This window comes from Corella eumyota, chromosome 1 (genome assembly GCF_963082875.1).
Source record: "Corella eumyota chromosome 1, kaCorEumy4.1, whole genome shotgun sequence".
NCBI classification, from domain to species: domain Eukaryota; kingdom Metazoa; phylum Chordata; class Ascidiacea; order Phlebobranchia; family Corellidae; genus Corella; species Corella eumyota.
Genome location: NC_137490.1, coordinates 20,358,569 through 20,386,296, shown reverse-complemented (window position 1 = coordinate 20,386,296; position 27,728 = coordinate 20,358,569). Strand labels below are relative to the sequence as shown.

General features: G+C 27.9%; 7 protein-coding genes across 11 annotated transcripts; 3 read left to right on the top strand and 4 right to left on the bottom strand.

Annotated features, from left to right (window-relative positions):
* The first annotated feature begins 611 nt into the window (after positions 1 to 611).
* LOC145763923 (glucoside xylosyltransferase 2-like) lies at positions 612 to 2,861 on the top strand. The gene is made up of 2 exons (XM_082575483.1): positions 612 to 826; positions 906 to 2,861. The coding sequence occupies exons 1-2, from the start codon at positions 638 to 640 to the stop codon at positions 1,899 to 1,901; spliced, it is 1,185 nt and encodes a 394-aa protein (XP_082431609.1). The 5' UTR covers positions 612 to 637; the 3' UTR covers positions 1,902 to 2,861.
* LOC145763922 (mitochondrial import inner membrane translocase subunit TIM50-like) lies at positions 2,022 to 5,094 on the bottom strand. Of its 2 annotated transcripts, none has more exons than XM_082575481.1 (10): positions 4,419 to 5,094; positions 4,306 to 4,337; positions 4,165 to 4,186; positions 3,964 to 4,022; positions 3,685 to 3,804; positions 3,291 to 3,398; positions 3,012 to 3,158; positions 2,712 to 2,868; positions 2,471 to 2,562; positions 2,022 to 2,321 (listed from the first exon to the last, which is right to left on the bottom strand). In XM_082575481.1, the coding sequence occupies exons 1-10, from the start codon at positions 5,038 to 5,040 to the stop codon at positions 2,229 to 2,231; spliced, it is 1,452 nt and encodes a 483-aa protein (XP_082431607.1). In that variant the 5' UTR covers positions 5,041 to 5,094; the 3' UTR covers positions 2,022 to 2,228. The 2 variants fall into 2 exon arrangements, with proteins under 2 accessions (XP_082431607.1, XP_082431608.1); XM_082575482.1 differs by having other exon boundaries at positions 2,712 to 2,870; positions 3,059 to 3,158.
* On the top strand, positions 3,704 to 12,952 carry LOC145763920 (RCC1 and BTB domain-containing protein 1-like). 3 transcript variants are annotated; one of them, XM_082575479.1, is made up of 13 exons: positions 3,704 to 3,820; positions 8,273 to 8,475; positions 8,909 to 9,059; positions 9,269 to 9,465; positions 9,796 to 9,888; positions 10,085 to 10,225; positions 10,594 to 10,716; positions 10,871 to 10,954; positions 11,103 to 11,204; positions 11,456 to 11,607; positions 12,024 to 12,175; positions 12,249 to 12,379; positions 12,562 to 12,952. In XM_082575479.1, exons 2-13 carry the CDS (start codon positions 8,365 to 8,367, stop codon positions 12,700 to 12,702), a joined length of 1,578 nt encoding a protein of 525 aa, XP_082431605.1. In that variant the 5' UTR covers positions 3,704 to 3,820; positions 8,273 to 8,364; the 3' UTR covers positions 12,703 to 12,952. The 3 variants fall into 3 exon arrangements, with proteins under 3 accessions (XP_082431605.1, XP_082431606.1, XP_082431604.1); XM_082575480.1 differs by lacking the exon at positions 3,704 to 3,820 and adding an exon at positions 6,262 to 6,367; XM_082575478.1 differs by lacking the exon at positions 3,704 to 3,820 and having other exon boundaries at positions 8,234 to 8,475.
* Positions 5,584 to 7,730, bottom strand: LOC145763925 (uracil phosphoribosyltransferase homolog). Its single transcript, XM_082575486.1, has 5 exons — positions 7,468 to 7,730; positions 7,008 to 7,183; positions 6,631 to 6,792; positions 6,261 to 6,359; positions 5,584 to 5,967 (listed from the first exon to the last, which is right to left on the bottom strand). The coding sequence occupies exons 1-5, from the start codon at positions 7,653 to 7,655 to the stop codon at positions 5,861 to 5,863; spliced, it is 732 nt and encodes a 243-aa protein (XP_082431612.1). The 5' UTR covers positions 7,656 to 7,730; the 3' UTR covers positions 5,584 to 5,860.
* Positions 12,953 to 13,287: 335 nt separating the features above from the next.
* On the bottom strand, positions 13,288 to 16,538 carry LOC145741914 (spermine synthase-like). Its single transcript, XM_082559604.1, has 11 exons — positions 16,487 to 16,538; positions 16,290 to 16,419; positions 16,062 to 16,152; positions 15,869 to 15,930; positions 15,621 to 15,796; positions 15,199 to 15,303; positions 14,682 to 14,824; positions 14,147 to 14,275; positions 13,966 to 14,076; positions 13,442 to 13,554; positions 13,288 to 13,369 (listed from the first exon to the last, which is right to left on the bottom strand). The coding sequence occupies exons 1-11, from the start codon at positions 16,536 to 16,538 to the stop codon at positions 13,333 to 13,335; spliced, it is 1,149 nt and encodes a 382-aa protein (XP_082415730.1). The 3' UTR covers positions 13,288 to 13,332.
* A 1,276-nt stretch (positions 16,539 to 17,814) lies between these two features.
* Positions 17,815 to 22,257, top strand: LOC145763711 (adenosine kinase-like). 2 transcript variants are annotated; one of them, XM_082575219.1, is made up of 10 exons: positions 17,815 to 17,975; positions 19,302 to 19,376; positions 19,611 to 19,743; positions 20,073 to 20,242; positions 20,536 to 20,641; positions 20,722 to 20,812; positions 21,061 to 21,140; positions 21,270 to 21,420; positions 21,732 to 21,821; positions 21,897 to 22,254. In XM_082575219.1, the coding sequence occupies exons 1-10, from the start codon at positions 17,962 to 17,964 to the stop codon at positions 22,022 to 22,024; spliced, it is 1,038 nt and encodes a 345-aa protein (XP_082431345.1). In that variant the 5' UTR covers positions 17,815 to 17,961; the 3' UTR covers positions 22,025 to 22,254. The 2 variants fall into 2 exon arrangements, with proteins under 2 accessions (XP_082431345.1, XP_082431344.1); XM_082575218.1 differs by lacking the exon at positions 17,815 to 17,975 and adding an exon at positions 18,787 to 18,976 and having other exon boundaries at positions 21,897 to 22,257.
* LOC145763710 (STAM-binding protein-like) lies at positions 21,726 to 26,901 on the bottom strand. The gene is made up of 11 exons (XM_082575217.1): positions 26,739 to 26,901; positions 26,443 to 26,507; positions 26,150 to 26,318; positions 25,878 to 26,053; positions 25,600 to 25,730; positions 25,379 to 25,484; positions 24,943 to 25,081; positions 24,081 to 24,218; positions 23,622 to 23,735; positions 23,131 to 23,232; positions 21,726 to 22,573 (listed from the first exon to the last, which is right to left on the bottom strand). The coding sequence occupies exons 1-11, from the start codon at positions 26,865 to 26,867 to the stop codon at positions 22,508 to 22,510; spliced, it is 1,335 nt and encodes a 444-aa protein (XP_082431343.1). The 5' UTR covers positions 26,868 to 26,901; the 3' UTR covers positions 21,726 to 22,507.
* Positions 26,902 to 27,728: the final 827 nt, after the last annotated feature.

The window sequence follows — 27,728 nt, the reverse complement described above, 5'->3', positions numbered from 1 at the left end:
TTAAGTGCGAAGTGTTGCAAGAATAAAAAAGTGTTTTAACTTAAAATTGTGCTGCCTATCTTTTAAAAAGGGAAAATGTTTAATTTGACTAAGTTTCAAAGTAATGTTATAGTTAGTATAAGTTAAGTAATAACGTAAATTCTTTATGGGTTACCTTGAAATTACCGGCAGCGTGGTGTAATGGTCACTGGTCAGAACAATTAGATTTGCTAAACGACAAGTCCCGAGTTCGATTCCCACTTCTCTCATGCTGTAGCACCCTTGAGAAAAACGCTATAAACGGAATGAACTCCTGCTCTTAATCAGCATCTTATAACCAGCACTTAATTAGCATCTTATAATTATTAAGCAATTCTAATCGATAATATCCCAAATTGCCAAAGGCAACTTGAGACTGGGACAAGGTTACTGATGTTACTCTATGTTTAGGTCCTAAAGTTGACCCTCCTACATCAAGGAAAAATAAATATAAAAAAAAATTAAAGTATTATTTAAGCAATTTATTGACATTTTATAGATTTTAGTTTCAAAAATGGAATATGTTACTGAATTTGTTAATACAATTGTGGATTTAGATCGCAGAAAAGTAATATCTCTAAAATGGATGACAATTTGGGTTTTATCGTTAGTTTCAACAATGACTGCAATTTTATATGGTTGGAATTATTTTTTTGAGGGTTCTGTAGATGACCACTTTCCAAAGTCAATAAAAGACTTGAATAATCAGAATTATATATTTCATAATGCAGCAGAATCAAGAAGACATTTTCTTAAAGAAGTTAATATTGTTATCTTCTCTTGTCTAGATGATTTCACCCAAAATAAGGTAAATAAAATTATTTTATTTGGTAAAGTTAAAATATTAAATATAAATATAGCATATTAGAATATTTTTTTACTTTTAGGATAGAAATATTTCTATTATTAATGAAGTACAAAATACTATGCGCACAATAAAATCAGCAGCTCTATTTTCCAAACTCGTTATTCATTTTCATATTTATTCTACTGACGATGTGTTTCAATCCCTTGTTAACGAAGTAAGTAAATGGACTTACAAAATACTACACAGAATTTCGTTTCAGTTTCATCCTGCTTGGAATCCTGAATCAATTGTTAAACAAAATTTTGATATAAGTTCCCTTAAGCATATACAATGGAAATCGTGTGATTTTTCCTATGTATTTTTACCCACTTTTTCAAAAGGCATTGAGCCTGTCCTATATGTAAAAACTGGATCTATTTTTATTACATCAGTAGATAGAGTTTGGCAAAATATGTTAGAATACAGAGATAGTAATGTTATATCATTGCCATTTCTTACTAAAGAGCCAATGTGCTTTAGCACTGATAGTTATTCAAATCTAGATAATACATTTGGAACATCAATTGTGTTGTTCGATATTTTTCGTTTACAAGAAGCAAGTTTTGTTGTCCCTGTTGCAAAAAATGCATTTAACCAAACTTTGCTTCCAATCAATGTTGGTCAATACCAAACTACCACCATGGCATGGGATATAAATATGATCGTCACAATATTTAATCTATTTCAAAGTGTAATTCGTAAACCCGATGTCGATATTCTAAATATTTTGGCGATATTTAATTCTGACAAGTTTAATCAACTGCCGTGTTCATGGAATTTTAATTTAGAATTGTGCGAAGGTAGACATATGCATTGTGATACAGCTAATCTGTTAATAAACTCACATAAATCTACCTACACTGATTATGTGTATAAGAATATAGCAGAAAAAATTGACGGTGTGAATTATGAATTCAACCTTACGAGATTTCAATATTTTCTAAAGCATCAAACGAAAGAGTTACATACTTTTCCCTTACCTTACAATCATTGTTTATACTACAACTGGAAAGCAATTACAAACACCATTGATTAACATAACTCTAACACTTATTTTTTGCACTGTTTTTATATTTTTGTACTATGCTATATTCATATATTATTTTCTTCAATGCCTATTTTTTTAATTAATGCCAATTATTATGTAACTGTAATTTTATTTGCAACATTGTTATCAAACAACCGTTTAAATAGTAAAACCAAACAAAGTATAACTAACTATATTAACATTAAATATATTAATTTTACAATTCATTACAATTTGTTTAATATTTTAGTATTTTTTACTTCATTTAGTGAAACACAATTTGAATGTTATTATACAGTTTAATTAACAGTTCATAATTTTTGAGCATTGATTATTTTATCTTCGTTTTATAAGTGTGGAAATGGTGCTACCAGCTCCAAACATACTTGACTTTGGAGTAGGCCTAACTTGACTTTGCAAAGAAACGTCCTAAAATAAAAAAAAATTATTAAGTTGCCAATAATCTATTACCTGTCGAAAGCTAAAGATATAACAAATACAGCTTGTAGTGTTTGTAGGATTAAATTTTATAACTTATATTTTTTTATGTTGTTGATATTGTAATGATGGTATGTTACCTGTGCTTGCTTAAACGCTTCTAGAGGATCTTCGTAATTGGAATAATGTTTTAACACCGGCCGAACATCACCAACTTCGCTGGTTGCAACCACTTTAAAATTAATATAATGGTCACTCATTAAAAATTAAGATTAATTTAACAATTATAAGGTAAGATATTAATAATATTAAGCTTTTTCAAAACATTGGCATCATTAAAAATTTAGCATATAACTAAGTAGATAAAACATTAATTTTTACTTTGTAGAAAGTTGGCGAGGTCATATAAAGTTGAATCATTTGAAGAACCATCCCATTTTTCAAGATAGAGTCCGTTACTTGGTTGTTTTTCAAAAGCTCGTTTATCACAATCTACCATCACTACTTTGCTGAGATCACGATTTAAGAAAGTCAAATCCTGTAAAAATAGGTAAGTTAAAAAAATAAAAACTAAACACAAAAATAACCCCCACACCATAAATTGAATGGTTACCCAAACTTTGTTATACAAAATTTTTCATTTTTGTCCTTCTAGGGTTTTTACAAAAATATGACAATCACCTTTTGATAATATGGGTCTAGTTTTGGCATTTTTCCATCTAATGGATTACCGAGTGAAAAACCTGATTTATAACGTGCTGCGTCCCGAAATAATCGATACATTATATATCCCTTAGAATCCATTGATTCTATCAGTGGGTATGCAGTCTACAGAAACAAAACAAAAAAATTTTCAGGGTTAATTTTAATAAACTCGAAAATGCTAAAAATTTCAGATTAACTTAATAGCATAGCACATGTATTATTTTTTTTAGATATTTTATTAAACTTATTTTTTACCATTCCAGTCTCTCTTGTAAAAATAACAATCTCATAATGAGGAGGTCCAATTTGTGACAGAAAATATTCAATCCCGGGTCGCTTTTTAAACCTCCACCCTGTTACAGACTAAAAATAAAACATGAAATATTTAACTAATAGCAAAATGTAGTGGTTTTAAAACAGTGGGAGTTGTTGTCGGTTCCCACTGCTTTAATAGTTTTAGTTCCCATAATTAAGGTGGTGGTTTTCTTGTTAAGCAAATTCTTGCTTAACCAAAAACCGATTGGCAAATTTATTTTCTGACAATTATATTTAAAATTCACCAAACTACCGAAATTAACTTGTGGCTGGGTATGGGTAACAAAACAACTGTTGGTAATGTTTTTGCTTTTGTATCTTATAAATAACTTACATCATAAACAGGTCTTAACAAGACATCCATGAGTTCTATAACAAGTGTGTATGGAGGTTGGTAATAAGGTTCTTGTAAGGGATCCGGTAGAAGTTTCTGGAAGGAGGGTTCAACTATTTCCTACATGTAAACAAAGGTAATTAAAATTAAATGTTAACAAATGGAGGCTAATTATTTAAGCTTGTCTATATATATGTTTAGTTGTTACCTACACAATTATTTTGAAAAAATTAATTTTTACCACTAATATATTAAAAAAAAACAAAAATATAATTTTACCCGTTTAAGCAAATTAAGTTCTCCCCACGCCCTTCTAATATAACTTGATACCAGTGGATCTAAATATTAAAATTAATTTTACAAACCCAAACCAGATAAATTAATTTTATATATATATATATATATATATATATAGTAAAAAATGTGCTTAGATAGTTTTATAAAATTATAAATTAAATATTTTAAAAGATTGGTTCTTACATTGTGAGTATTCATCTGGTATCTAAAAATATAAGTATTTTATGTTAGGGTTATTTAATGTAACATAAATAACAAAAATTGAAACTGCATTTATTAAACTTTAGTATATATATATATATATAATTCAAAAAAATTACTTACAACTTCCCCCATTTCATCATGTTTTGGTTGTCCTAAAAAAAACAAACAAAAATTTAGATAAATTATAAAAAATTAAAAAGAAATGTAGCCTATTGTAAATACAGTTAGCTCACCATTATTAATGATAAACATTGGAGTTAAAATCCCAAAACTACCGAGTAACACCCATTTTGCATACCGTTGACTCCTTAAAAATGCTGATTCTCGGTCATCCTTTTCTTTTTTATCCGAATCTTCATTTTTTGAATCTTCTGATTTTTTATCAGATTTATTACTAGAGTCTTTGGTTTCACTGTTAGCTTGCGATGCTTCATCTTGCGTGAATACAGATGACAAAATTGATGTTTTTTGTTGATCTGTGGTATTACTTTTTATGGTTTCAGATGAATCAGTGGTTGATTTTTTATCTGAATAATTTCGTTTTTGCGTTGTTGTATTACTTAATGAAAAACAACTTAAATTGACGTTTTTCGATAAAGAATTAAAGTTTACAACGTTGTGCAATGTAAGATTGTTTTTAAATGAACTTAAGTTGGTTTGTATGGGGTTTGAAGTATTGGAATACGATCTCAGAATAGAATTTTCTGGATTCAAAGACGTTAAAGAACTTTTTAAGTAACTTTCGTGCGTCTGATTTGAAGTAAACGTTGATAAATCCTTTTGTTCGGTAACAGAAATTGATTTAACAGCACATTTTTTCCACACGCTTTTTGTTAGCATATACCTAACAGACATTTTAATATCTAGAAAGACTTAAGTTAAAATACGGTGTTAACCCATATAATTACTGAAACATCTAAGTTTAACTTAATTTTTGTTTAGTTTGTTATTGCGCACGTTTTACATGAGAGTGACGTCATGTTTTTACCTATTTGAATCCGAATCATGCGTAACTTTTTTTTTAGTTTATCCTCAACGATTTGGTAATTAATATATAATTAACACGTCAATTTTAATCGGGTTTTTATCTATTTTAAGGCTGATATGTGCAAATAATTATTTTTTGCATTTTTTAGGTAAATTTTTACATGCTCACGGCCCTTATTTCCTCTACATTAGTCTAGTTTCTAGTAAATTAAATAATTAATATTGCCTGTGCAACTTATGTCTAACATTTTACATTGTAAAATACACTTAAAACTAACCTTACTATACTTTAAGTCCGACTAGTAATAAGTGTTTGTTATATTAAAAGCCAAAAGTGTTTATTACTAGTAAAAATTTACAAATACAATTTCTTTATAAAAAGAGTAAAAAGTTTTTAAAAAAGTTGATGATTTAAAAAAAGAGTGGATTTTTACAAGGATGTTTATAATTCATTATCAAGTTAACTTTTATATAAAAGTAATGCAAGTATTACAGCCATATTTTCACATAAAAAAAAAACAAAAAAAAATTGCTAACAATAATTTAGTACTAAAACAATATTTGTACCACAAAACACTCTAATTTCACAAAAAAACATTCAAATATTTGATTTAATAAAACTTTGCAGTTCATAATCATAAAAAGCAAAAGCACAACAACCAAATATGCAAACAAAACGTTACAACTTTTAATCTGTTCCGAAATACTTTTGTCCAAAGTGAACAGGTGCTATAGGATTTAGTTCAGTCGATAAAATAGTTACTGATGGATATTTCTGTGTTATTGCATTGCAACCTAAAAAAAGATATTTTTATTAAATGCTAATATTTATTTAGTTATTTAACTTTAATTTAAAAAAATTTTAAGTTTTTTATAATATATCTTTAAATGATATAGGCTATTGATTTAATGTAGACTTTTTTGAATGATTGCTGATTTTTTAAATAATTGTTGTAGATTTTATCTAAATGTTAAAAAGTCTTTCAAAATCTTTTTTTTAAATAGTATGTATATATCATTTTTGTAAGATAACAGCTGATTTTCAAAATAATTGTTGTAGGTTTATCAAAACATGCAAAATTTTTAACCTTCTGGGGTACAAAACAAGGTCACCAAAATAATATTTTTTTCTACAACTCTGTTCTCTTCCAAAACCTCAATCGCCTTTAAAGCTGTATTTCCAGAAGCTGTTAAGGTAAAATAGATGTTACTACCCAATCCATTATAAAATTATAAACTTGTTATTACCATATACAAGTAATATAAAATGTATCACCCAATCAATTAATATAAAATGTATCACCCACATTTTATAAATCAATTAATATAAAATGTATCACCCAATCAATTATAAAATGTATCACCCAACCAAGTAATATAAAATGTATCACCCAATCAATTGCAATTTTAAAATTATAAATAGCCTAGTTTCTAATAAAAAATTAAAAAAATACTTGCATAAAATGGGGTACATAAGTAATACTGTTCGTCTTGAAATATCTTTGGGCAATTTTGCATAAAAAACTTTAGCTTGGTTAGTTTCGTCTTCGCTTTGTATTAAAATTTTACCGATTCTGATTGAACGGCAACAATCTCTTAATCCTTGTTCCATTGCTTCTCCTGAAAAAAACAACAAAACTATCGGTTTAATGGGTATAAGGCCCTTCAAAATTGTAAAAACATTGACTAAATTAATAATAGAATAATAAAAAAAACTTTAGTTTTATTTTTCAGATAATAAAAAAAGAATTATTTATTGGAAAATTAAGCATTTTAAATTACATTTTTGGCCCATTAAGGTGACAGTAAATATAACTACTTTTAATTTTTATTACCACTTCTAATAATGCTGACTCCACAATTTCCTTTATTAAATTTGATTCCTTCATATTCATCCCCACTTGGCGTGGTAACAGTGTGCTCAGAATAAGGAAGTAAATTTAAACCTTCCTCGATAATTAAACGAATTAATCGATCTGCACTAAACACGAATTCACTTCTAGTCGAATTTCTAAAAAAAATAAAAGTGATTATAATACACATTGTTTTAATTACAAGAAAAATAAAAACCAAATAAATTATACACAAACAGAAAGAGAAAAAATAAATCTTAAGGTTTACATTTTACAAATTTACATTAATTATCAGTTTTTTCAAAGTACATTAGGCCATTATTTATTGTACATATAAGTTCAAGTTGCAAATGTACATTGTTCTTTAATTAATTTACCAGACTCTTAACAAAATCAAGAACACAATTTATTTAAAGCCTTTAAACAAAACAATTTATTTTACTTGTCACGAATTATAGTTTGCAATCTTCTAATCTGATCGTTCACTTTTAAAAGCTTCAGTTGTGAAGGATGTTCTTCGTAAAATATATTGTCGTCTTCAAAAGGCTCCCCACTCCCGTTCTCGTGATGTGTCATATCTAAACCAGAGTTACTTGGCCTACTACTAACTTGATGTACGGCCGTAGGCATTCTACTCTTGACACTATAGATAGGAAACCACAGACACGTTTTTTATCGTCGGAAATTAACAAAATTTATATTCTCTTTTTAGGTTTGTTTGTGTGTTTACAATCTGGAAGAGAAGTTCTTTTTTTCCTTTTTATCGGTTGAGTGATAATTGATCACGTGGTATCTCTATCACTTTTCCATAAGTAAACAAGCTAACGTTACGTCTCCGAAATACTTTGTGGTTAAATTAAACTTAAAATAAAAGTTATAGGAAAAGTGATGTCATCTATTAGACAGAAAGGACATTAAGTTAATGAGCTTTATAAAAACTTGCATTATACAAACAATTGATTTGCAGTCTCGTAAATTTTAAAATTTCTTAAACAAAACGAGGAAGTAAAAATTTTGTATTGAAGTTTTAAAAACCAATTCTCCTTGCTTTTAAAACGTTTATTCAGTTAAAAGGTCATCTAAGGCCATATTTTGAATGTTTTCTGTCTTATTTTTTCACAATGCTCTAAAAGTTTTTTAGAAAAAGAATTTAATACAATAAGTTTAATAAATCTTACTCAATAAAATATCTTAACTTTTAGAAGTAGGCAATTTTTGAAAAATTATAATACTTTATATAATGTCAGAACAAGTACCAATTGGAGATAATGCAGAAACATCGAAATCTCGTTCAAGAAAATCAAAAACAGAAATACCAAAATCGTTTCGTGATGTAGAAATGTGGCCACTTTTACATCTAGTACCAAACCCTTTAAAGAAGAAAATTAATCTTGTTTATGCATTTGGGCAATCTGGGTCTGAAATGATATTTACTACGACAGATCGTAAGGTTGGTAAAATTATTTTCAAGTTGTTTTGCAAATCAATTTTGTTAGATATTTATTACTAATGTTGTATACACATGTTTTACATTGGTGCCTAATTTGTGCAGTTTTACCAAAAAGGCTTGGTGTGTTTTGGGAAAATAGTGGACAATGTGCACTAATGCAATTTTTCATTGACATTTTTTGTTCATAGTTGGTCATAAAATTTTCACTTTTTGCATATTTATTGCATTAAGTTTTAGATATAATTGTTTGTACTAGTCAGTAGACAGGCCTTCAGTCAGAATTTATATTTTTGTAATTTTCAATTAAAACTTATCCCTGATAATTTACCCGCCCATGACAAATAACAGTTTTTCGTTATTTTGTGGGCCTATAAATTAAAAATATCTTTCACTAAGCTCTATTTTAATTTTATTATATGTGTGTTTATAATAGGTATATGGAATGGGAGCAAACACGAGCGGTTGTCTTGGTGTAGGGGATAATAACAATGCACTCAATCCTCGTTGTATCGATTATTTTGACGGCAAAGAAATTATTGAAATTTGTTCGGGAGGTGGACCTCATGTACTTGTTTTAACTAAAGGTTTGTTATAAACTTTTTATTACAATATGGTTTAATTTAACTAAAAGTTCTGTTAAAATCTAGATTTTTTAATATAATATAAATGCAGTGTTTGTTAGCTGTATTTAAATTAATAAAATAAGTTGTTAGCTATTTTTAAATTCATAAAAAGTTTTAGCTGTATTTAAATTAATACAACAAGTCTTTTTATTTGTATTTTTCTAATTTAGATGGTGAAATATACACTTGGGGCCACAACAGTTACATGCAGTTAGGGAACGGTGGAACTGCTCCAAGTTTAAAACCTTCCATATTGCTACGAAATATATCACAAAAAGTTATTCAAATTGCGTGTGGAAGTCATCATTCAATGTTATTAACAGCAGATGGCTCAGTGATGGCATGGGGATATAATAATTGTGGACAGGTAAATATTTAAATTATGTTAAAAATTGACAATTTGTTTAGTTTTTGTTAGGATATTTTCATTGATGAAATCTTGACAATTGTTGTTAGGGTTATAATGAAAAGTCCTTTGTGGTAGTTGTTAATAGTAATTACTAATTAGGCCAATTGGGTTGTGATGTGTTTAAATTCTTTAACACTTTGACTTAACTATTTAAATACTATAGCAATATTTAATATCAAAATAGCATGGCATTTCTGTTTAATTTTTTTCTTTTAAAAAACAGTAAAGTTATCATTTGTCAGTTTACAATTTTTTTACTTTTTCATAACAAATTGTAATATGTTTAAGATTGGATCTGGGTCAACTGCAAACCAGGGCTTACCAAGAAAAGTGACAGCTTGTATTGGCTCCAGGAAAATTGTTTATATTAGTTGTGGACAGGTAATAAAACTACTTTGTAATTTTTTTCTTAGCACTTTAACTTAAATTAATATTCCTAATTCACAAATAAATATTTTCGCGTTAAAAAAAATCAGGCTTTATTAAATGCAGTCATAAATTATTTAAATACAGTTTTTAAAAAAATTATTGTGCACAAGTGTTTTATTGGTGTTTATTGTAAAATTTATATTTTTAGACAACTTCGATGGCAGTTACAGATTGTGGCGAAGTATTTTCATGGGGTTATAATGGAAATGGACAACTTGGGGTGGGAAATAACGTCAATCAAACTAACCCATGCAGAATAGCTGGTCTACAAGGAGTTGTTATTACCCAGGTTAATAAAAAAAAAGTAGTTGGTAAAATATTCGTCGCTCTTAAAAATTCTTATATTTGGTAGTTTATATTAGGTGAATACCAAATTTGGTTGTTTACATTAGGTGAATACCGATATTTGGTAGTTTACATTAGGTGAATACCGATATTTGGTAGTTTACATTAGGTGAATACCAATATTTGGTAGTTTACATATGTGGTAGTTTGCAAAATAATACCTAACTGAAAATTAATAATATTTTATCTGTTTTTAAATTTTTAAAAACCTAAATTAATCTTACAATACACTTAAATATTTAAAAATTGATGTCTGTTAAAAAAGAGTCTTTAGTACATTTTTAATACCATATTTTATCTGTTAAATTTTAGGTTGAATGTGGGTATGCTCACTCGCTAGCTTTAACAGATGATGGAAATGTATTTGGATGGGGAGCTAATAGTTATGGACAACTTGGTTCTGGGTACAAAATCAACACTGTTACACCTTTGCAGGTATGTTATCATGTTACCTAATCTTTTTATTTTTTATAAAAATTTTAAGTTATTTTCGCCTATGCATTTTTACAGTAAGTTTTTTTTTTATTTTTAGCAAAAATCAAAATTTTGATAATATTGTAATTTTTTTATTTAGATTTTTTTTTTTTAGGTGGTCGGAGATATTGGCAGAATTGTTAAAATTGGTGCATCGCATTATTCACATTGCTCTGCTGCACAAAATCAAAACGGACAGGTTTTTACCAAAAAATTGTCATATCAATAAAACCAATTTTAATTTACAATTTCGTAACCCATCACCTACACAGTAGGCTTTTAAAAATTTTTTGTCACGAAATAATTGTTTAATTTTCAGTTTCAAATATTTATTAAATTGTTCACAGGTTTGGATGTGGGGACAATTAAAGCAACAAGCTGCTACAATACCAGAACTAACTCCTTTTAACAGTTTAGATCAAGTGTTTGCTTACTTTAGTGCACCCCCAGTAAGTATTAACTAATCATAACTATTATTTATGTATATTAAAATTTCAAATTTTTTCATTATAATAGAAGTTAAAATGTTAATGTTTGTTTATAATTGTGTGAATATCAATATAACAGTTAATGTTTTTTTCATTTTTTTTATGTAGGAATTCATCTTTAAAAATGTAATTTTTTAAATAATTTTTTTTCCAATTTTATTTTTGCGACAATTTAAATTAAAAATTTAACCAATTTTTTTGGGATATTTCAGGTATGTTGGAAACCAATGGTAGTTTGTAATGAAGCAGAACCGTCTTTATCACAAAGTATTGCCACTTCATTTAATGATGAATCAACCACTGATTTAAGAATAAGTGTTGATGGAAAATTTATTCACGTTCATAAAGCTTTGTTAAAAATAAGGTATTTTATTATATTTTCTATAACTTCAATAAATATAGCATTTAAATGTTAAGGTTTATAAAAGTTGTATTGTTTTTTTTTGTTTTCTTAACTTGCTGGTCTATTTTAAGATTAAATTTTTTTTAATATTTTTGTTAATACTAGTCGATAGTCCACCCTAAGATTGGCATCTTATTGTTGTAATATGATTGCAACTCCCAACTAGTATTTGTCCGCCATATATCAAAAGTCAACAAATTGGACATACATATATTTATCCACTAAGTCTTATTAAACGAAGATTTCCCTTTATTTAAATTTGAATTTTTTTCTTTTTTTAATTTTAAAGACGTTATGGCCATATTTTATAAAGTAAGGTAGAATTAACTTTAGTTTTTTGTTTGGTATAGTTATAAAATGTAACCATTTTTTTCTAGGTGTGATTATTTTCGCAGAATGTTTCAAACTCATTGGAATGAAAACCACCAAGATGTGATTGAGATAAATGGTTATAGTTACCCTGTTATTTATTCTTTTCTTCAGTGGTTATATACTGACCATGTTGAACTGCCACCTGAAGATGCTATAGGTTAGTAAACCGCTGTCCATTCCTAACGACATTTAAAAAAAAAAATTTTTATTTGTTAATATTTTTATCTTAGGTTTGCTGGATCTTGCTACTTCTTATTGTGAGATTGGATTGAAATTCCAGTGTCAAAAGTTAATTAAGGAAGGGATTTGTGAAAATAATGCTGCTCTACTTTATGCTGCAGCAATTAAATACAATGCCGAGGTAAACATTTTTTACCAAAAATAAAATTTAAGTTTTTTTCTGATAATTTTTTGTAGTAAAGAGCTTACCATTAGCCTTATTATTAGTAGTTTGTTAAGGTTATGACAAAATTCGTAATTCAACATTAAAATATTATTTTTTAAATAAAAAATGCTTTTATAAAATTGATTTACTTTTTTTAGTCTCTGCAAGAATTTTGTTTCCAATTTTGTCTTAACCACACAACCAAGGTCACCCAGACTGAAAACTTTAAATTGTTAGACAAAGAAACTCTGCTTAACTTTATTTTGGAGGCCTCAAAAAAGGGGGCATTTAAAAGATAAGTTACAATATTCTAATATAATAATGCATTAGAACATGTTAGTTGTTGGTTTATGTACAAATTTTATTAATTTAAAATTTGATTTTTTTCTTTTCTGTTATTTCGACTTCTATTTTATGTTGCATTTTTAGGCTAATTTTTAATTTAGTGTTAATTTTTTTTAGTTAAAAACCGCAATTAGATATAGGTTAATGCCATTGTGAAATGTTGCCACTTTATTTAGTAAATAAAATATGTTTTTCTGTTTTTCTTTGCCGTTGTGTTAGTTTTTTTTTTTAGCTGTAATTTAATAGCAAAAAATTTGCCTATAATTATAATTTTTTAATTGATTTAAGTAAAGTTTTGTATTTTTTGAAGTTTTGTAAATAGGCAATATGTAAATATTACCCATCGTTGTTTGTTTTATTTATAAATTTGTTAATTTTAAAACTTAAGTTTTCATTTAAAAAAAGGATAAAGGAATAGCATCATGTTGTAATTTTACTGCGTTTTCTTGCTTTTCTAATTCATAATTAAATTTCGTAAATAAATTTATAATAAAATATACACACAAACAATAAATAGACAAATAATGTATTATGGTGTTGTATATGTAGGCTATATTTATAACTAAAAATAAAAAAATTCTTCTTTATATTTTCTCTTTTTTTATTTTACAAAATGTCCATCTAAAAACAAAAAATTTAAGTTATTGTCCTTGCTTGCAAATTTTTTTTAAATAAAATAAAAAATGGATTTACCCTTCGCAAAATGACGGAATATATTCGGTTCGCATTTTGATTTCAACATTTTGAAAACTTCCGACTTTTTTCTTAAAGCGTTCTATTCCGCGTTCATTCTTCGCAGCTGTAACCTTTAAATAAAAAAATGTCAGAAATTAGAAAATGTAATTTTTACATTTTACTTTAATAACTTTTTTACATATATAGTCATATTCTATGGGTATTATTTTTTTTGTATATTATTTTATCCTCGATGTGGGAAAGTTAAATGCGCAACTTAAACATAGAGTAACATCAGTTACCCCAAACCAGTCTTGATTTGCCTGTCGCAGTTTCGGATATTATAGATTATATTTGCCCAGTAATTATGCTGCTGATTAAATGCTGGCTCAGCAGAAGTTTATAGCGCCTTACTCAAGGGTGCTACAGCATGAGATTTTGTTATAATAATTAAATAACTTTTGTATTTTTTATAAATATTAAAAGTCCAAACTAGTTATCTTTAAATTAAAGTTAAAATGCAATAAATATCAACATCTTACATGTGTCATTATTAATCCGCCATCTTTTACTATTTTTAAACAAGAATTATAAACTTGGTCGAAAAATATCCAATCCCCCTCACCCACGTCATGAAAATGTTTTTGAGAAACCTAAAAAAATGATAATTTTTAAAATCCTGAAAATTTAAAACTTTTTTGACAATTTTTTTTGTGAATTTACTTTGGTTGATTTTGGTTCTTGTGACGTCACTTCGATTGGAACGTCTGTAATGTCACTGATGACGTAATCAAACGTTCGTCCCTCTTTAATGTATTTGTCGAGATAAATTAAACAATCTCCAACTATTATCTAGACAAAAATAAAGTTGCTTGCTAACACAAAAACCTTACAAGAAATATATCATAAAAAAAAATAATGTAATATATACTTGGGTCATTTTTATATATTTTTCATTATTATTTTTTCGTATTTATTTATCTTTGATGGTCGAAACATGAAAAAAACATTCGTTACCCCGACACAGTATTGAGTTGACTTTTGAAGTTTGGGATATTATTAAATATAGTTGTCTAATAATCATAAGCTGCTGTTTAGGCATTGACTCACTACAGAAGTTTATATCATTTATAGCGCCTTAAACAAGAGTGCTATAACATGAGAACAATGGGGATCGAAGCCAGGACTTCATGTATTTGGAACTTAAAAAAGTTATCCGCCTTTTTCTGGATTAAATAATAAAAATCACATTGTTTACCTCATAATTATCACCGTTGTAAGAATCTAATGAATCTCCGCAGCAACCTCTCAAATGCTTCCGACATGCCTGCATAACTACTTCGTCTATTTCGACCATTGTAATCATACTAGGTTGGCGTTTTCGTAACTCATATAAAGCACCTTCAAAAATTTTTATTAATTAGGCCGGAGAATTAGTAAACAGTTACAGAGACTTGGTTTTTAGGTTTATTCTCGAAAATATTAAGTATGTCCGATACGTTACTCTGTTTTAATGTAGTATTTTATATTTTACTATGCCGTGCATATGTTTAATTAGTATGAACTATAAATAGCCGTTTTAGGTACGCTATTTTGCCTTAAGAGAAGTTACTAAATACCTTTAAGAACTTTATGTTTTAAAATAAGTAATACTGGTATTAGTATACAGGGTTCGTATATGTTAAGGTATGAAAACAGAGTTTGTTTGTTTGGTAAAGTTTTGTATAAATATTTTAAAGACCCAATTTTAACTTGTTGTTTTAAATATAGATTACCTCCATCCCCGCCCCCTAATATTAAAATAGTTTTCCCTTTATATTCAATCTTTTCATCTAAACCACATAAAGCTACAGTGTATGAATTTTCGCCTTCGGATAAGTCTATGAAGTAAAAATATCAAATTAATTAAAAAAAATTACTAGTTGTCTTAATATAGCACAAAATGCAATAATTTCAACGTAATTAACTTGTGCTTTTTTATTATATCATATAAAATAGTCAGCAGAAATAATAAAGTCATAATGTTTTTTGTTGATAGTATCACTATATTGACTCATATGTTTTCGTTTGCTATGTTTATGTAGTTTTAAAATAATATCTTATCAATACGATTAAAATTTAATTTGATATAGCATATGCTATTATCTAGCAAATTTAAATACCAAAGATTTTGTTAAATGAAATACTTGTTGCTTACTTTCTAGATCGTCTAATATCAAGGTATTGCCGTAATCTTCACATCTTGCAATCGTTACTTGTTGATATTTACTTTGTTGATCAAATAATATTTCAGTGTACGATTCTTCGCATAATCGACCGTCACTATATTCCGAATAATTCCAAATTTTTCTACCTCGTTTAATTGGCGAAATTCTTAAAAAAGTAAGGAATTTAAGTATATATTATGAAATGCGTTCAAGTTGAGATTATATGATTGTATTTTACCTTTTTATGTGTTTACTGTTTGGAAGGTATTTCTTTAACTTGTCTTGAAGTTCTTGGGCAAACTGTAAAAAATGAAAAAAACTTGCTTAACATCTCAAAAATTTAAAAAAATACCTTCTGACATAATATAATGCAAAATAGTTTCAGTAAAATTCTTTATAAATTACAAATTATCAGTTTTTCTTATTTTTACTTTTCGATGTTGTCCTTCGTTTTCAAAATCTGTAAATTCATTCAAGTCTAAAGTAATTAAGTTATTTCGATAGCACGATAGAAGAATTGCTCTGAAAAAAAACATGAATATAATAAGCATATGTCTATATACATAAGCGCAATGTCACTTGAATTTTAAAGGAAATTAACGTTAGAGTTATAGAGGAAACTATACATGCCTTTAATTTACAATTGTTTAAAAACTTACCTTGAAGGTTGTAAGATGTTTTTATAAAGTTCTATAAACGGAAATTTGATAGAACCTTTTAAAGTTGGGAAGATAAAATTAAACTCAGACAAACATTTTGTAACTGCAGCAACTTCTAATTTAGGTTGGTCTATATTTAAAAAGAAATAATACTGTTTGTTAATTTAAAAAAAAATTTAGTTGTTAAGTTAACTTACCAGTGGTGCTTTCTTTTAGTTTAATTTCAAACAAGGTTGTGAATGTGCACATTTTTTATTTTGTTAAACTTAACTATACTCTTATTTGATATTTATAATATATTTTAAACTTCTTTAAATCTTTTATATTAATGGCCTCTTTCAAACACTTATTTTTTAATATTTTAAAAAGTCTTACACTTTTTAAACATTGCCAGCATATGTATCATCACTTAAACAATGATAAACACAAAATTAATCCTTGCTTAACGAACTGCTGTATATGTGCGCGGAAGGAAGGATGATATAACGTTAGTAATCGTGGTCGGCAATTAATCATATTTACAGATACTGCGTTTGCGCGAAATTTAAAAGTTCTACCTTTTTGCAATTTTTTATTTAATTTGCAAATAACTTTTATTTAAATCTTGTTAATTCTTTTTCAGTTTATGTTAACCAAAAAAATATAGTAAAAAGGTGTCATTTTAAGAAACATAGTATAAAAACTTGTTAAAATAAGATAACAATTGGCTTTACGTTTTTATTAATTTGATCTAATACAAAAATGTTAGTTGTGCTAATTTTCAGTGATACTTTTCTTGCGGGGATCTTTTTATAGAATTTATCTAATTACATTAAATACATTTTTATTTTTTAGATATTTTATTATGTTGCTGATCTTTTTAATGAACATCAACTATCTTTGTTTCTTAATAATATTTATATTTTGTACTTAACAATTTTACATAGAAATCAGAGCAAAATTAAATTTATATTTTAGACGAGAGGGTCACAATTAATCATGCACATTAAAAAAAGAAAAAAGAACGAAGTATAAAATTGAAATTCGAGAGAGATAAAGTCCTCATGTGTTATGTACAATTCGAGTGGTTAGCACGTGCGTTTATGTAGTTGGGTTATGTAATGACCTAAGTCTTTTTAGCCCGTTGCAAAATGTAGGCAAGCTGTTTTATTTAATTCTTTGTTGTATGGTTAAGTAAGACATAAACTTAAGATAGTTTAAAAAAATTTTGTTATTAGTTTTTATTATATAAAAAGTTTTAGTTAATTACGTCTGTACGAAAAGTTGTCTTAACCCCAGTTTCGGCGCGTAGTATAGTGGTCATCACTCATCAGAAGACATACCGTGGTCCTGTGATCAACTCCCACTGCTTTTTTGCTAAAAAAATTAACTGAAAACTGGCTCTGGGTCAGGGCAACAAATGTTTCACAATGTTAAACCTGTGAAGTCTGCTTTATATTGGGGATAAACAAACATATTTGAAATATGGGGCTATTGTTAAAACAACTTCAAGCCAAACTAAACATGCTTTTTAAAATTTAAATACACTTAAAACTTGATATAAAGAATCATTTTGTTTATTGTTTAACTATTAGTGTGAAATTTTTAAAACAAACGCTTTTGAATTGCAGAAATTTAATAAAATTGGTTATTTTATTGTGCACTTGGGTAAATTTACTGAATCAACATCATCATGTCAACTGTAAAGTAAGTTATTTGTTTTTTTATTACAATTTATAAGACAACAATTTTTTTTTTATATATATATTATATATATACTTCTAAAATTGTATATACAATTACTTGTACTCTTTTATTATTAAACAAGCCAATAAACATAGATAAATATTTAAAAGAAATTAAAATTTTAATATTCTATAGGCTATATAAAAAACAGGTAATTTTGCAAAAACTGGTATTTTTGGTAACAACTAAGTTAAATTTAAAAGTTATAGGCATTTTTTTTAAAAATAACTACCAATAATGTTAAATATTTTCATTAATAAACTTTGCATTTATTTTAACACACTTATTTCAAACACATGTTGTTGTATATTGCGAACCATAAACTGATCAGTCCTAGTGCAACTGGTTTGACAAAGGTGAAAAAAGTTAAGTCCTGAGTTGATATATAGCCTCAGGACATTTCTAATTTCTTAGTGGCAATTTAGTCAAAGAACAAAAAATTGAGAGCCTTTATTAATAACGTGTGATATATTTAAGCAGTCAGTGTTAGTTTTATTTTAATATTAAAATTAAACTTAAAGAAAAAATAAAGGGGTAATAATTAGTAAAAAAGGTGGTTGTGAACTAAAAATTAAGTGTACCAATTATAGAAAGCTGTACAAAGAAAGTTGTGTTAAAATTTTTAGCTTAAATTGGACTAAAATTATTAGAATTTGAAATGCAGATTGAATAGGTCTTTTAGATAAAAACTTACTGATATTACTTTTATTTTGCATAAAACATTTCCTTTCATTTGTAAATGACTTTTTAAAAAACAGCAATAAATAAATAACATAAAAAATGGGCTCAATAGTAAGTTCATCTGAAGAGGAATTAGAATCTTGTAACGAAGAAGAAATAAATAATTTTACCTCTGATGAAGAAAGGAGTAGTAGTAGTGATGACAGTGATTTTTTATTTGGAAGTGATGATAGTTCGGAAGAAGAAATAATTGATAATAAAAAACCCAAAGAAATTAATTTGTAAGAAATTTGCAACAAACATAAAAAATTTTAAACTAACCAAACTTTAAAATGATCTTTTTTTGACTCTAAATAATAAGACTTTAGACCTTAAAAAATTCATGAAAAAACGGTATTTTTTTACCTTAAAAAAATAATACTTTTGACCCACAAAATTTAAAAGAAATCTCTATAGTTATAATAAACAAAAATAGTTATATTAAACAACACTTAAACAAACAATTTACTGGCGCCTTGTTTACTGATGTGTAATTTAATGCTTTAAAAATTGTTAAAAAAATGTAAAGATTCTATGGGAGTTACTAACATCTTTATTTCTTTTTAGAAAAGGAATTTTATTTGGAATTGGAAACCCTCTTTTAGATATTAGTACAAACTGTGGAAAAGGATATTTGGAAAAGTATGTAAAAGGTTTTGTAGCATATTTAAAACTTAATGTCATATAAAAAAACGTTTTAAAAACTCTAAATACAAATAAATTACCATGTTAAACTTACAAATTTATATTAAATCTTAGCCGTAATTGTATATACTTCAGCTCAATATTTATCATTTGTTATGTAATTACTTATTAAAAAAAAACAAAGCATGATCCTGTTTTACCATCCATAAATGACTTATTTTCATTTTAAAGATATGGAATGAAAGAGAACGACGCAATATTAGCCGAAGAGAAGCATTTACCAATGTACGATGAAATGGTCGATATGTTTTCGGTTGATTACATCCCAGGAGGTTCTACTCAAAACTCCATCAAAGTTGCTCAGGTAAATGATACTTATTTCTATCAATTTTTATAAATGTATATACTAATACAAGTAGCATGTTGTAGTGGTTAGAACACATGTTTTGTTGCTTTGTGCCATGGGTCAATTCTGGGTCAGGATAGCAAATATTACCCTATGTTTAAGCAGTGAAATTGGCCCTTTTAAATAAAGAATAAATGGTACAAAAAATAATTGAACTAAAACACAATGCATATTGCTTTTATGTTATAGTAATAAAGCAGTTATATACAATATTTGTGTCGGGAAATGTTAGGTCTTACTTGCAACCGGTTGCGTATGTATGTAACTAATTGTCTTTATATATTAAGTGGATGCTAGGTGAGCCACAAGCAACAACATTTATGGGATGTATTGGTGAGGATAAGTACGGGAAAATCTTACAAGAGAAAACAGAGGAGATCGGAGTAAGGACTTCTTATTATAAACAAACTAAGGAACCAACTGGACTGTGTGCTGTACTTGTCTGTGGCTTAAACAGGTGAAAACATAAAGTTTTTGTGTGTGTTTGAAATGCCACACACAAATGCCATAATAAAAAATTTGTTATATAAAAGATTATTTAATTATAAAATTAGTTAAGCTCTTGCCCTACAAACTGCATTTTTAAACCATGGGGCTAGCTGCCCTTACATTGATTGTAATAAAGTCATAATAAATGTTCACTTACCTATTATAAACTGTAGTTTTTTCTTTAATTAAAGACATTGGGCATTGTTCATACATATGTACGTTTTTATATATTTAGCAAGATTAAAAATTTATTGTTAACAGGTCAATGTGTGCCAACTTAGCTGCAGCAAATGAATATAAATTGGATCATTTAAAAATGGAGGAAAACTGGAATTTAGTCAAACAAGCAGAATACTTATATATCGCTGTGAGTATACTTTAATGCTACAATGTGTTTTTAGTTAAATAAGTTTTGCTTGATTTAACTAACAAACTTTTATTTTTTAGGGATTTTTTCTAACTGCCTCTGCTGAAAGTGCTCAAGAAATAGCAAGACATGCTGCCCAAGCTGGAAAATGTTTAGCTGTTAATTTATCAGGTAATAATAACAAAATGTCAAAAAAAACGAAATGTTAAAAAACATATATTAATAAAACTTATTTTTTCAATTTTTGAATTTTGATGGTTTTTAATAATTATTTAGTGTGTTTATATATTACTTTTGTATAAAAAAAATCATTTCTATAATATATTAATGATTAACTAAGCGTTCATGACCAAGTTACATACAGGACTTTAATTTATTCTTCGTCTTAAATTTCTTAACATTTTTGTTTACTTTTGAAGCTCCTTTTATATCCCAATTTTTCATGAAACCCTTGATGGAAATAATGCCATATTGTGACATCATATTCGGAAACGAAACTGTAAGTGTGAATTAGCTGTAAAATATTTTAGAAAGTCTTCTGATTTTTTTACAAACTTTGTCAAGTAAGTATACCTTTTTTTTAAAACTAAATAATTTGCAAATATGAAAAAATTTTGGTGTTTTTTAGGAAGCTGCAACTTTTTCTGAGTGCCAAAAATTTGAAACGAAAGAGATTGATGAAATAGCAAAAAAGATTGCAGGTTTACCTAAAATCAACAGCACAAGACCTCGTATGGTGGTTATTACACAGGGCAGTGGACCCACATGTATTGCTAATGGTAACTATTTTTCTACTGCTTAAATTTTTTATGTGCTAATGTAAACGTTTTTATAATTACTTATAAAGTTAAGATTTTAAAGTAAATTTATTGCCTTTTTGTTAATATTTAAATGTTATGTTTATTATATACTTAAAATATAAATTGCTATAATCATAAAATTTGGGGCCTAGTGACCTCTGTTAACGCTTTCTTCTGTGGCTTTATTTTGCACCAATTAATAAAGAAATTAAACCCCATTTTGGTTGTTCTAAATTTATTTTACCACATGCAATTTTTTTAAAACTTTTTTGTGACATGTTTTTTTGCAGGACCCCATGATGTTAAGTTTTACTCAGTAACACCTTTGGAAACTTCACAAATTGTTGATACTAATGGTGCTGGAGATGCTTTTGTTGGAGGCAAGTTAACTTATTTATAAGAAAACAAAAATTTTATTTTTTTAGTTTAAAATTAATGTCATCTGGTATTTTTAGGTTTCCTTTCTCAATTGGTGCAAAATAAACCCACTGAAGAATGTGTTGATGGAGGCCATTGGGCCGCTAATCTTATTATACAAAGATCGGGTTGTACATTTCCCAAAGAATGTTTATACAAAAAATAAATATAAGTTTTATATAAACGCAATATTCAGTCCACAAGAAAAAGCAAAATAATTGGATTTTAAAGAGAAATTCTATGCAAAACAAGACTTATATTTTAAGTAAGAAAAACACAAAATATTTTGTTCTTTAAATTAAAATTTTATTCGTTAAATCGGGTTTACGTGAAATATCATTGCAATTGTATAGGAAATGTAAAATAAATTTATGAGAAAAAGTGCAGCAGTTGCAAATATTGAGAGAGTTGCGTAATATTATCTGTTGTTTAACTTTTGTGGATAAGCCATTTAAGCAAGCACTTGGTGTTTGTAATGTGTATTTATTTAGTTTTAAGATATTGCTGAGTAGGATTTTTACAATTTATTTTAAAACTAAAACTTGAAAAAGGTTATTGATTTTGGGGTTATTTTTGACTTTTAACCCAATCTTGAATACATAAATGCTGACATAACATGCACAACAACAACTTTCTGATTGGTTTAAATTTATTTTCTTCTCCAATCGATAATTTCAACAGATCCAGCTGTGGTTGTTTTCACATGATCACATGACTAAAAGTTTAAGAAAATTTGGTTTAGTTTTACTCATAATACCTTCAGACTTAAGGCACTTACACTTTTTAGTACACATCATCCTAAAAACTACCTTTTTTATTAATTTTTTATGCATCATTGACAGTACAGTGAATAATGAAGTGATGAGGTGGGTAAACTTACAAAAAATATTTCAAGATTTAAAAAGTGACACAGTTACCAAATATTTTAACTTTTTTTTTTGGCTTGGTCACCAGACCTTATATTGTTTAAATTACATATTTGTAACCTGTCGTGTTTTGGTGGACTGCATTTTACTAATTCGGCTGGTTACAATTAAATAACTTGTCAAAATGGGGTTGCAACAAAAATTTGCCGGGCACCACAATTGATAGTTTTTTTTTGAAGTTACATTAATTGGACAATATTTATAAAAATATATTATAAATTTGTATATAAGCAGTATACTTGCCATGGCAAAGAGCTCAAAGGGACCGCTCCAATGCCAAACAATTCGCCTTTTAACCGAATGTTTACAATTTAAAAAAATAAATATAAATTTAAATAAAACTTACTTCGAATAAAGGTGGGTTCTTCTGATGTGGATGAAATCCCGGCTTTCTACATTTTCCGATCACATCCATCCCATGATGTGGAGTTAACATAAAATAACCAATCTAAAAGTTATAAAAAGTTGTTAATTTAAACAAGAATGAAAAACATTTGTTGTATATATGTTTTTTTTTGTATATATCTTTATCCTCAATGTGGGAAAGTCGAATGCGCGACTTAAACATAGAGTAACATTAGTTACTCCGACCCAGTCTCGAGTTGCCTGTGGCAGTTTGGGATATTTTAGATTATAATTGCCCGATAATTATACTGCTGATTGAGTGATGGCTTAGCAGGAGTTCGTACCGTTTATAGCGCCTTACTCATGGGCGCTACAGCATAAGATCAGTGGGGATTGAACCCACGACCTCATGGTGGTGTAGCAAGTGTTCTTACCACTACACCACCCTGTCGGTTCAGTATATTAGAGATTGAAAAATAATTATTTATTTACCTCGTCATATTTTCCCGAGCAAACAATCGCAACAGATTCAGGCATTAAACATTGGTAAGGATAGTGACAATGCAGATCTACACTCGATAAAAATGCAGTTTGAGAAGGATGTGTCTTTAAAAAACAAGGTGTTTAAAAAAAATTTCTGAAGTTATTTATGTTAGTAGAACATAGATCAGTTGGTTTAATCAGAATTATATTTAATGTTATTCACTTAAGCTTAGTAATATGAATTTATTTAGCAGACTATATTGCATTTACAGCGAGAAATTTATTTTTTTATAACTTAAAGTTTGAGGTTTTTATCTTGGTATTTAGTCATTTTAACCTGCCCTATAATAGTTTAATCTTCGCTAGATTGTTTTATTAAAATAATTAAACAAGTAAAAGGTGTTATTAAGTTAGTTATTTTAAGCCTAGTTGTTCAGGGTTAATTTGACATAGAATATTTTATCTTACATGGATCCAACCCAGACAAATCCCATCATAAACATCCTGAAACTCCCACATATCTTCCTCTCTCGTGGTTGTACAACTATCAGATGAACCACTCTGATGAGGTAACAATACATGGGTGATCACAAACACTTCATTTGCCTGTGAACAATTTGTAACTCATTTTTAATATTCATTTATCCTTGATGTTTAATAACTACTTTGACAGTCTATTCATAGCAAGAGCTATATAGACCCAATATTATAGTTGAAGGGTATTTTAAACATAAGGTTGGTTTCATTGGCTATTCACTTTAATTTATATTGGGTTGATTATGCAATTTATGATTACCCAATGGCATGTTTACACTGACTAAAAACTTTTTGAATATGATTATTAAAGAATGAACACATAATGCTTAGGGAAATTACTAAGTGAAAACAATAGAACATTATTTTTGGCAGCGTGGTGTAGTACCGGCAGCGTGGTGTAGTACCGGCAGCGTGGTGTAGTACCGGCAGCGTGGTGTAGTGGTAAGAACTCTTGCTACACCACACATGAGGTCAATCCCCACTGATTTCATGCTGTAGTGCCCTTGAGTAAGGTGTTATAAATGGTATGAACTCCTGCTGAGCCAGCACTTAATCAGCAGCATAATTACCGGACAATTATAGTCTCTATAATATTCCAAACTGCCACAGGCAACTCGAGACTGGGTCGGAGTAACTGATGTTACTCTATGTTTAAGTCGTGCATTCGACTTTCCCACATCGAGGATAAAGATATATATACAAAAAAAAAAAAACATCAAAGGAGGTACTTTATAACATGGTACCGACAATCGGAAAGTAAATCAAAAAAGTTTAAAAAAATATTTTTTCTCACCAATTTTCCAAACAAAACTCCACAGGTTTCAATATTATTTGAAGTATTTCCATGAACTATTTTCATAAATTTTGAAGGAAGATCAACTGGTGATAAAATTGTTCGCAAACCATATTGATTTTTAGATTGGGTAAGGGAACTAAATATAAAAGTAGCATTTTTTATATTAGTTGAACTAGTCAATAGCCCCACCTACGGTGAGGTATTTATTGTCCTAATATGATTGCAAAAAAAAACTCTTAACTAATATTTGTCAGCAATGATTTACCCATGCACCACAACTGGCAGTTTTATTTATTTTGCAGGCCTCTAACTTGGGCATAAATATGTATATATTGTTCAGTTACATATTAGTTATAACAAGTTACCTTTAGTTATGATTTTTATATAACACCTTATATGTAGATCATTTTTCAGTTGAGTTAGCAATACTTACGCAGCAAATGCAATAGTGTCTTTACTATTTTGCTCTGGTTTTGATGGAGGTTCATAAGTATCAGTCAGATTGATTGGTTTTAAGTTTCGGTCAAATGCAGGTTTAGCTAAATAAAATTAATATTTTACTAGTTAATATATAACTGTTTTTCTTTTTTTAGTATTGTTAAAAATATGGCATTTGTTATTTTCTATAGGCTATTAATTTAAAAATATGTTTACCTGGCATACTTATAGGGGGTACTGTTGGGGTGACTGATTGATTTGGGGAGCTGGGTGGAATATTAGGGGGTGGGGCAAAATCAGGGGGTAGCAGGGGCCCATTGTTGTCTATTACAAGTTTTTCTCCAAACCTAAAAGACGAAAAAAATAGGAACATCATTATATGCTACTCTTATGGTAGTTAGAATAAAACACTGCCCTTTGGTGGCTGATATTTATAGTCTACTTATTATAAACCATTACATATATATACTGCAAATTTTTACAGTTAGACTTACTCTGCTTCTATTTCTAGTCTTTCTTTCTCCAAATCTTTTCTTTTTTGCTCAGCTAAGAATGCTTCAAATTGTTCCGTTTCCATTCTCTTCTTTGCATCTTCTCTTTCTCGAAGTTTTCTCTCTTCTTCTTTCTTCCTTTTTTCTTCATTCTCTTTTGCAATTTTCAATAATCTTGCCTTTAAACAAATATTAGAAATTGTAGTATTACTTTTGTGGACAAAGTTGTATGCTGTAATCATTAGGTAAGAAAATAAATAGTTATTAAAACCTACTTGTTCATCTTGATATATTTTATAGGATTCTTCATATTTTTTTCTTAATACTGGTTTAAGTTTTTCAGCTCGTTCGAAGGCTTGTTTCAAAGCTTTTTTATTCGCTCGTTTTTGCTCAACTGTAACAGTGCTAAATTCAGGATGTGTTTGTAATTTTTCCAGGGACAATCTGCAAAAAAAGAAATATTAGAGAAATTAGCAACAGCAGCTTTGATATACAAATGAATAATCTTACACATTGCTTGCTTTTTGTTATGTTTAAGGATTAGGAATAAATTGCAATACAAACTTACATTAAGAATTTAGCATACAGTACATACGAATTTTCATAATTCCTTTCTTCAAAATAAACATTAGCCTGTAAAACAATATATTAGTTTTTAATATTTAAATTTAATATACAAAGCTCCACAGCATAAAGTCAATGGTTTAATTCCCACTGCTTTAATGTTGTTAAGTAGGGTAGCAGAAATGGTACAAACTTTAGCTGAGCTCGGAATAGGATTGGGGTTATAAATTTTACTCTGTGTATAGGCTGTAATGTAACCATTTTCACATTAAGGTTTAGGATATAAAAAACTGTATTTACCATTCTTATTAATTCTTGGCATGATCTGTAATATCTTCTTATCGGAATATTTTTGTTGACGTCAACTTGTTCACCCTTTGCAAACAAAATACGAAGTCGTTCGTTGGGTTCGAGTACTGCTGCAGTCATTTTTTGTTTAATTATTTCTAACTTAAAGTTTAAATATAAGTTTATTACGCTTTTATATTAGTTTATAATTAATTTTTGGCAAGTCTGCTTGCTGTATACTAATATAGCTTAAACAGTCTGTTAGCAGGTTATTAGTCTGTTTGTAAACGTCGAGCATTTCAACACAGTAGATAAATTATTTATGCTTTTGCTATGTAAGGCAAACACCCATCTAAAACAATAACACGAAATTTCGTGTCACGTGATTATGACGTAGGGTATAAATAATAATCAGGTGATTCAGGGGAGTTCCCTGTTCGAGGACTTGTATGTTAGATGTTTCCGCAAATAATTTTTTGAATGATAATAAATATTTAAAATGTTTAATTAGTTTTTAGTTTAAAAAAACATTTTTTAGTTTTTTAATGTTGGTATTTTTTGAGTTTTTGCTTTTTCTTGTAAAACAATTCAAAATTTACGGCTTGTTGTGTGTTTAAAGTACTTTTTATTACATTAAGGTATTAACATATTACAAAACTTTTTATTAGTATAGATTAATTTGTTTTGGTATAGGCAAAATGTAGGTCTAATTTAGAGGTTTTAAATGTTGTTAAAATGCATGTAATCTTGAAATTATCAATCAAGCATGTTGCAGAATCACTGAAATAATTGACCACGATTTTGTGAAATCTGTGTAAATACCAAATCAAATTTTTAAATTAGTTCTTTATATAAATGAATTATTTAAATGTTTTAAGCGTTTTTTTTTTTAAAATTTTTATTTTCTTTCTAACATTTTGAGCCACATGTTCATTGGTTGAAATCGACTTTAACACCATCGTCAGACCGTATTGTTAGTTGTAAGTTAAAATAAATAAATTA

Coding starts and splice junctions, on each gene's coding strand:
- LOC145763923 (XM_082575483.1), top strand. CDS start 638: ATGACTGCAATTTTATATGGTTGGAATTATTTTTTTGAGGGTTCTGTA. Junction 827..905: donor ATGATTTCACCCAAAATAAG/GTAAATAAAATT, acceptor TTTTACTTTTAG/GATAGAAATATTTCTATTAT.
- LOC145763922 (XM_082575481.1), bottom strand. CDS start 5,040: ATGTCTGTTAGGTATATGCTAACAAAAAGCGTGTGGAAAAAATGTGCT. Junction 3,805..3,963: donor AACTTAATTTGCTTAAACGG/GTAAAATTATAT, acceptor GTTTACATGTAG/GAAATAGTTGAACCCTCCTT. Junction 2,322..2,470: donor AAGCGTTTAAGCAAGCACAG/GTAACATACCAT, acceptor TTTTTATTTTAG/GACGTTTCTTTGCAAAGTCA.
- LOC145763925 (XM_082575486.1), bottom strand. CDS start 7,655: ATGCCTACGGCCGTACATCAAGTTAGTAGTAGGCCAAGTAACTCTGGT. Junction 7,184..7,467: donor CAAACTATAATTCGTGACAA/GTAAAATAAATT, acceptor TATTTTTTTTAG/AAATTCGACTAGAAGTGAAT. Junction 6,360..6,630: donor ACTTATGTACCCCATTTTAT/GCAAGTATTTTT, acceptor TTACCTTAACAG/CTTCTGGAAATACAGCTTTA.
- LOC145763920 (XM_082575478.1), top strand. CDS start 8,266: ATGTCAGAACAAGTACCAATTGGAGATAATGCAGAAACATCGAAATCT. Junction 9,060..9,268: donor TGTACTTGTTTTAACTAAAG/GTTTGTTATAAA, acceptor TTTCTAATTTAG/ATGGTGAAATATACACTTGG. Junction 11,205..11,455: donor CTTACTTTAGTGCACCCCCA/GTAAGTATTAAC, acceptor GGGATATTTCAG/GTATGTTGGAAACCAATGGT.
- LOC145741914 (XM_082559604.1), bottom strand. CDS start 16,538: ATGTGCACATTCACAACCTTGTTTGAAATTAAACTAAAAGAAAGCACC. Junction 16,420..16,486: donor ACTAAAAGAAAGCACCACTG/GTAAGTTAACTT, acceptor TTTTAAATATAG/ACCAACCTAAATTAGAAGTT. Junction 13,370..13,441: donor ATTCCGTCATTTTGCGAAGG/GTAAATCCATTT, acceptor TTTTGTTTTTAG/ATGGACATTTTGTAAAATAA.
- LOC145763711 (XM_082575218.1), top strand. CDS start 18,795: ATGGGCTCAATAGTAAGTTCATCTGAAGAGGAATTAGAATCTTGTAAC. Junction 20,642..20,721: donor CAGAATACTTATATATCGCT/GTGAGTATACTT, acceptor TTTATTTTTTAG/GGATTTTTTCTAACTGCCTC. Junction 20,813..21,060: donor TTTAGCTGTTAATTTATCAG/GTAATAATAACA, acceptor TTACTTTTGAAG/CTCCTTTTATATCCCAATTT.
- LOC145763710 (XM_082575217.1), bottom strand. CDS start 26,867: ATGACTGCAGCAGTACTCGAACCCAACGAACGACTTCGTATTTTGTTT. Junction 24,219..24,942: donor GAGTTTTGTTTGGAAAATTG/GTGAGAAAAAAT, acceptor AATTGTTCACAG/GCAAATGAAGTGTTTGTGAT. Junction 22,574..23,130: donor AGAACCCACCTTTATTCGAA/GTAAGTTTTATT, acceptor TTAAACTTTTAG/TCATGTGATCATGTGAAAAC.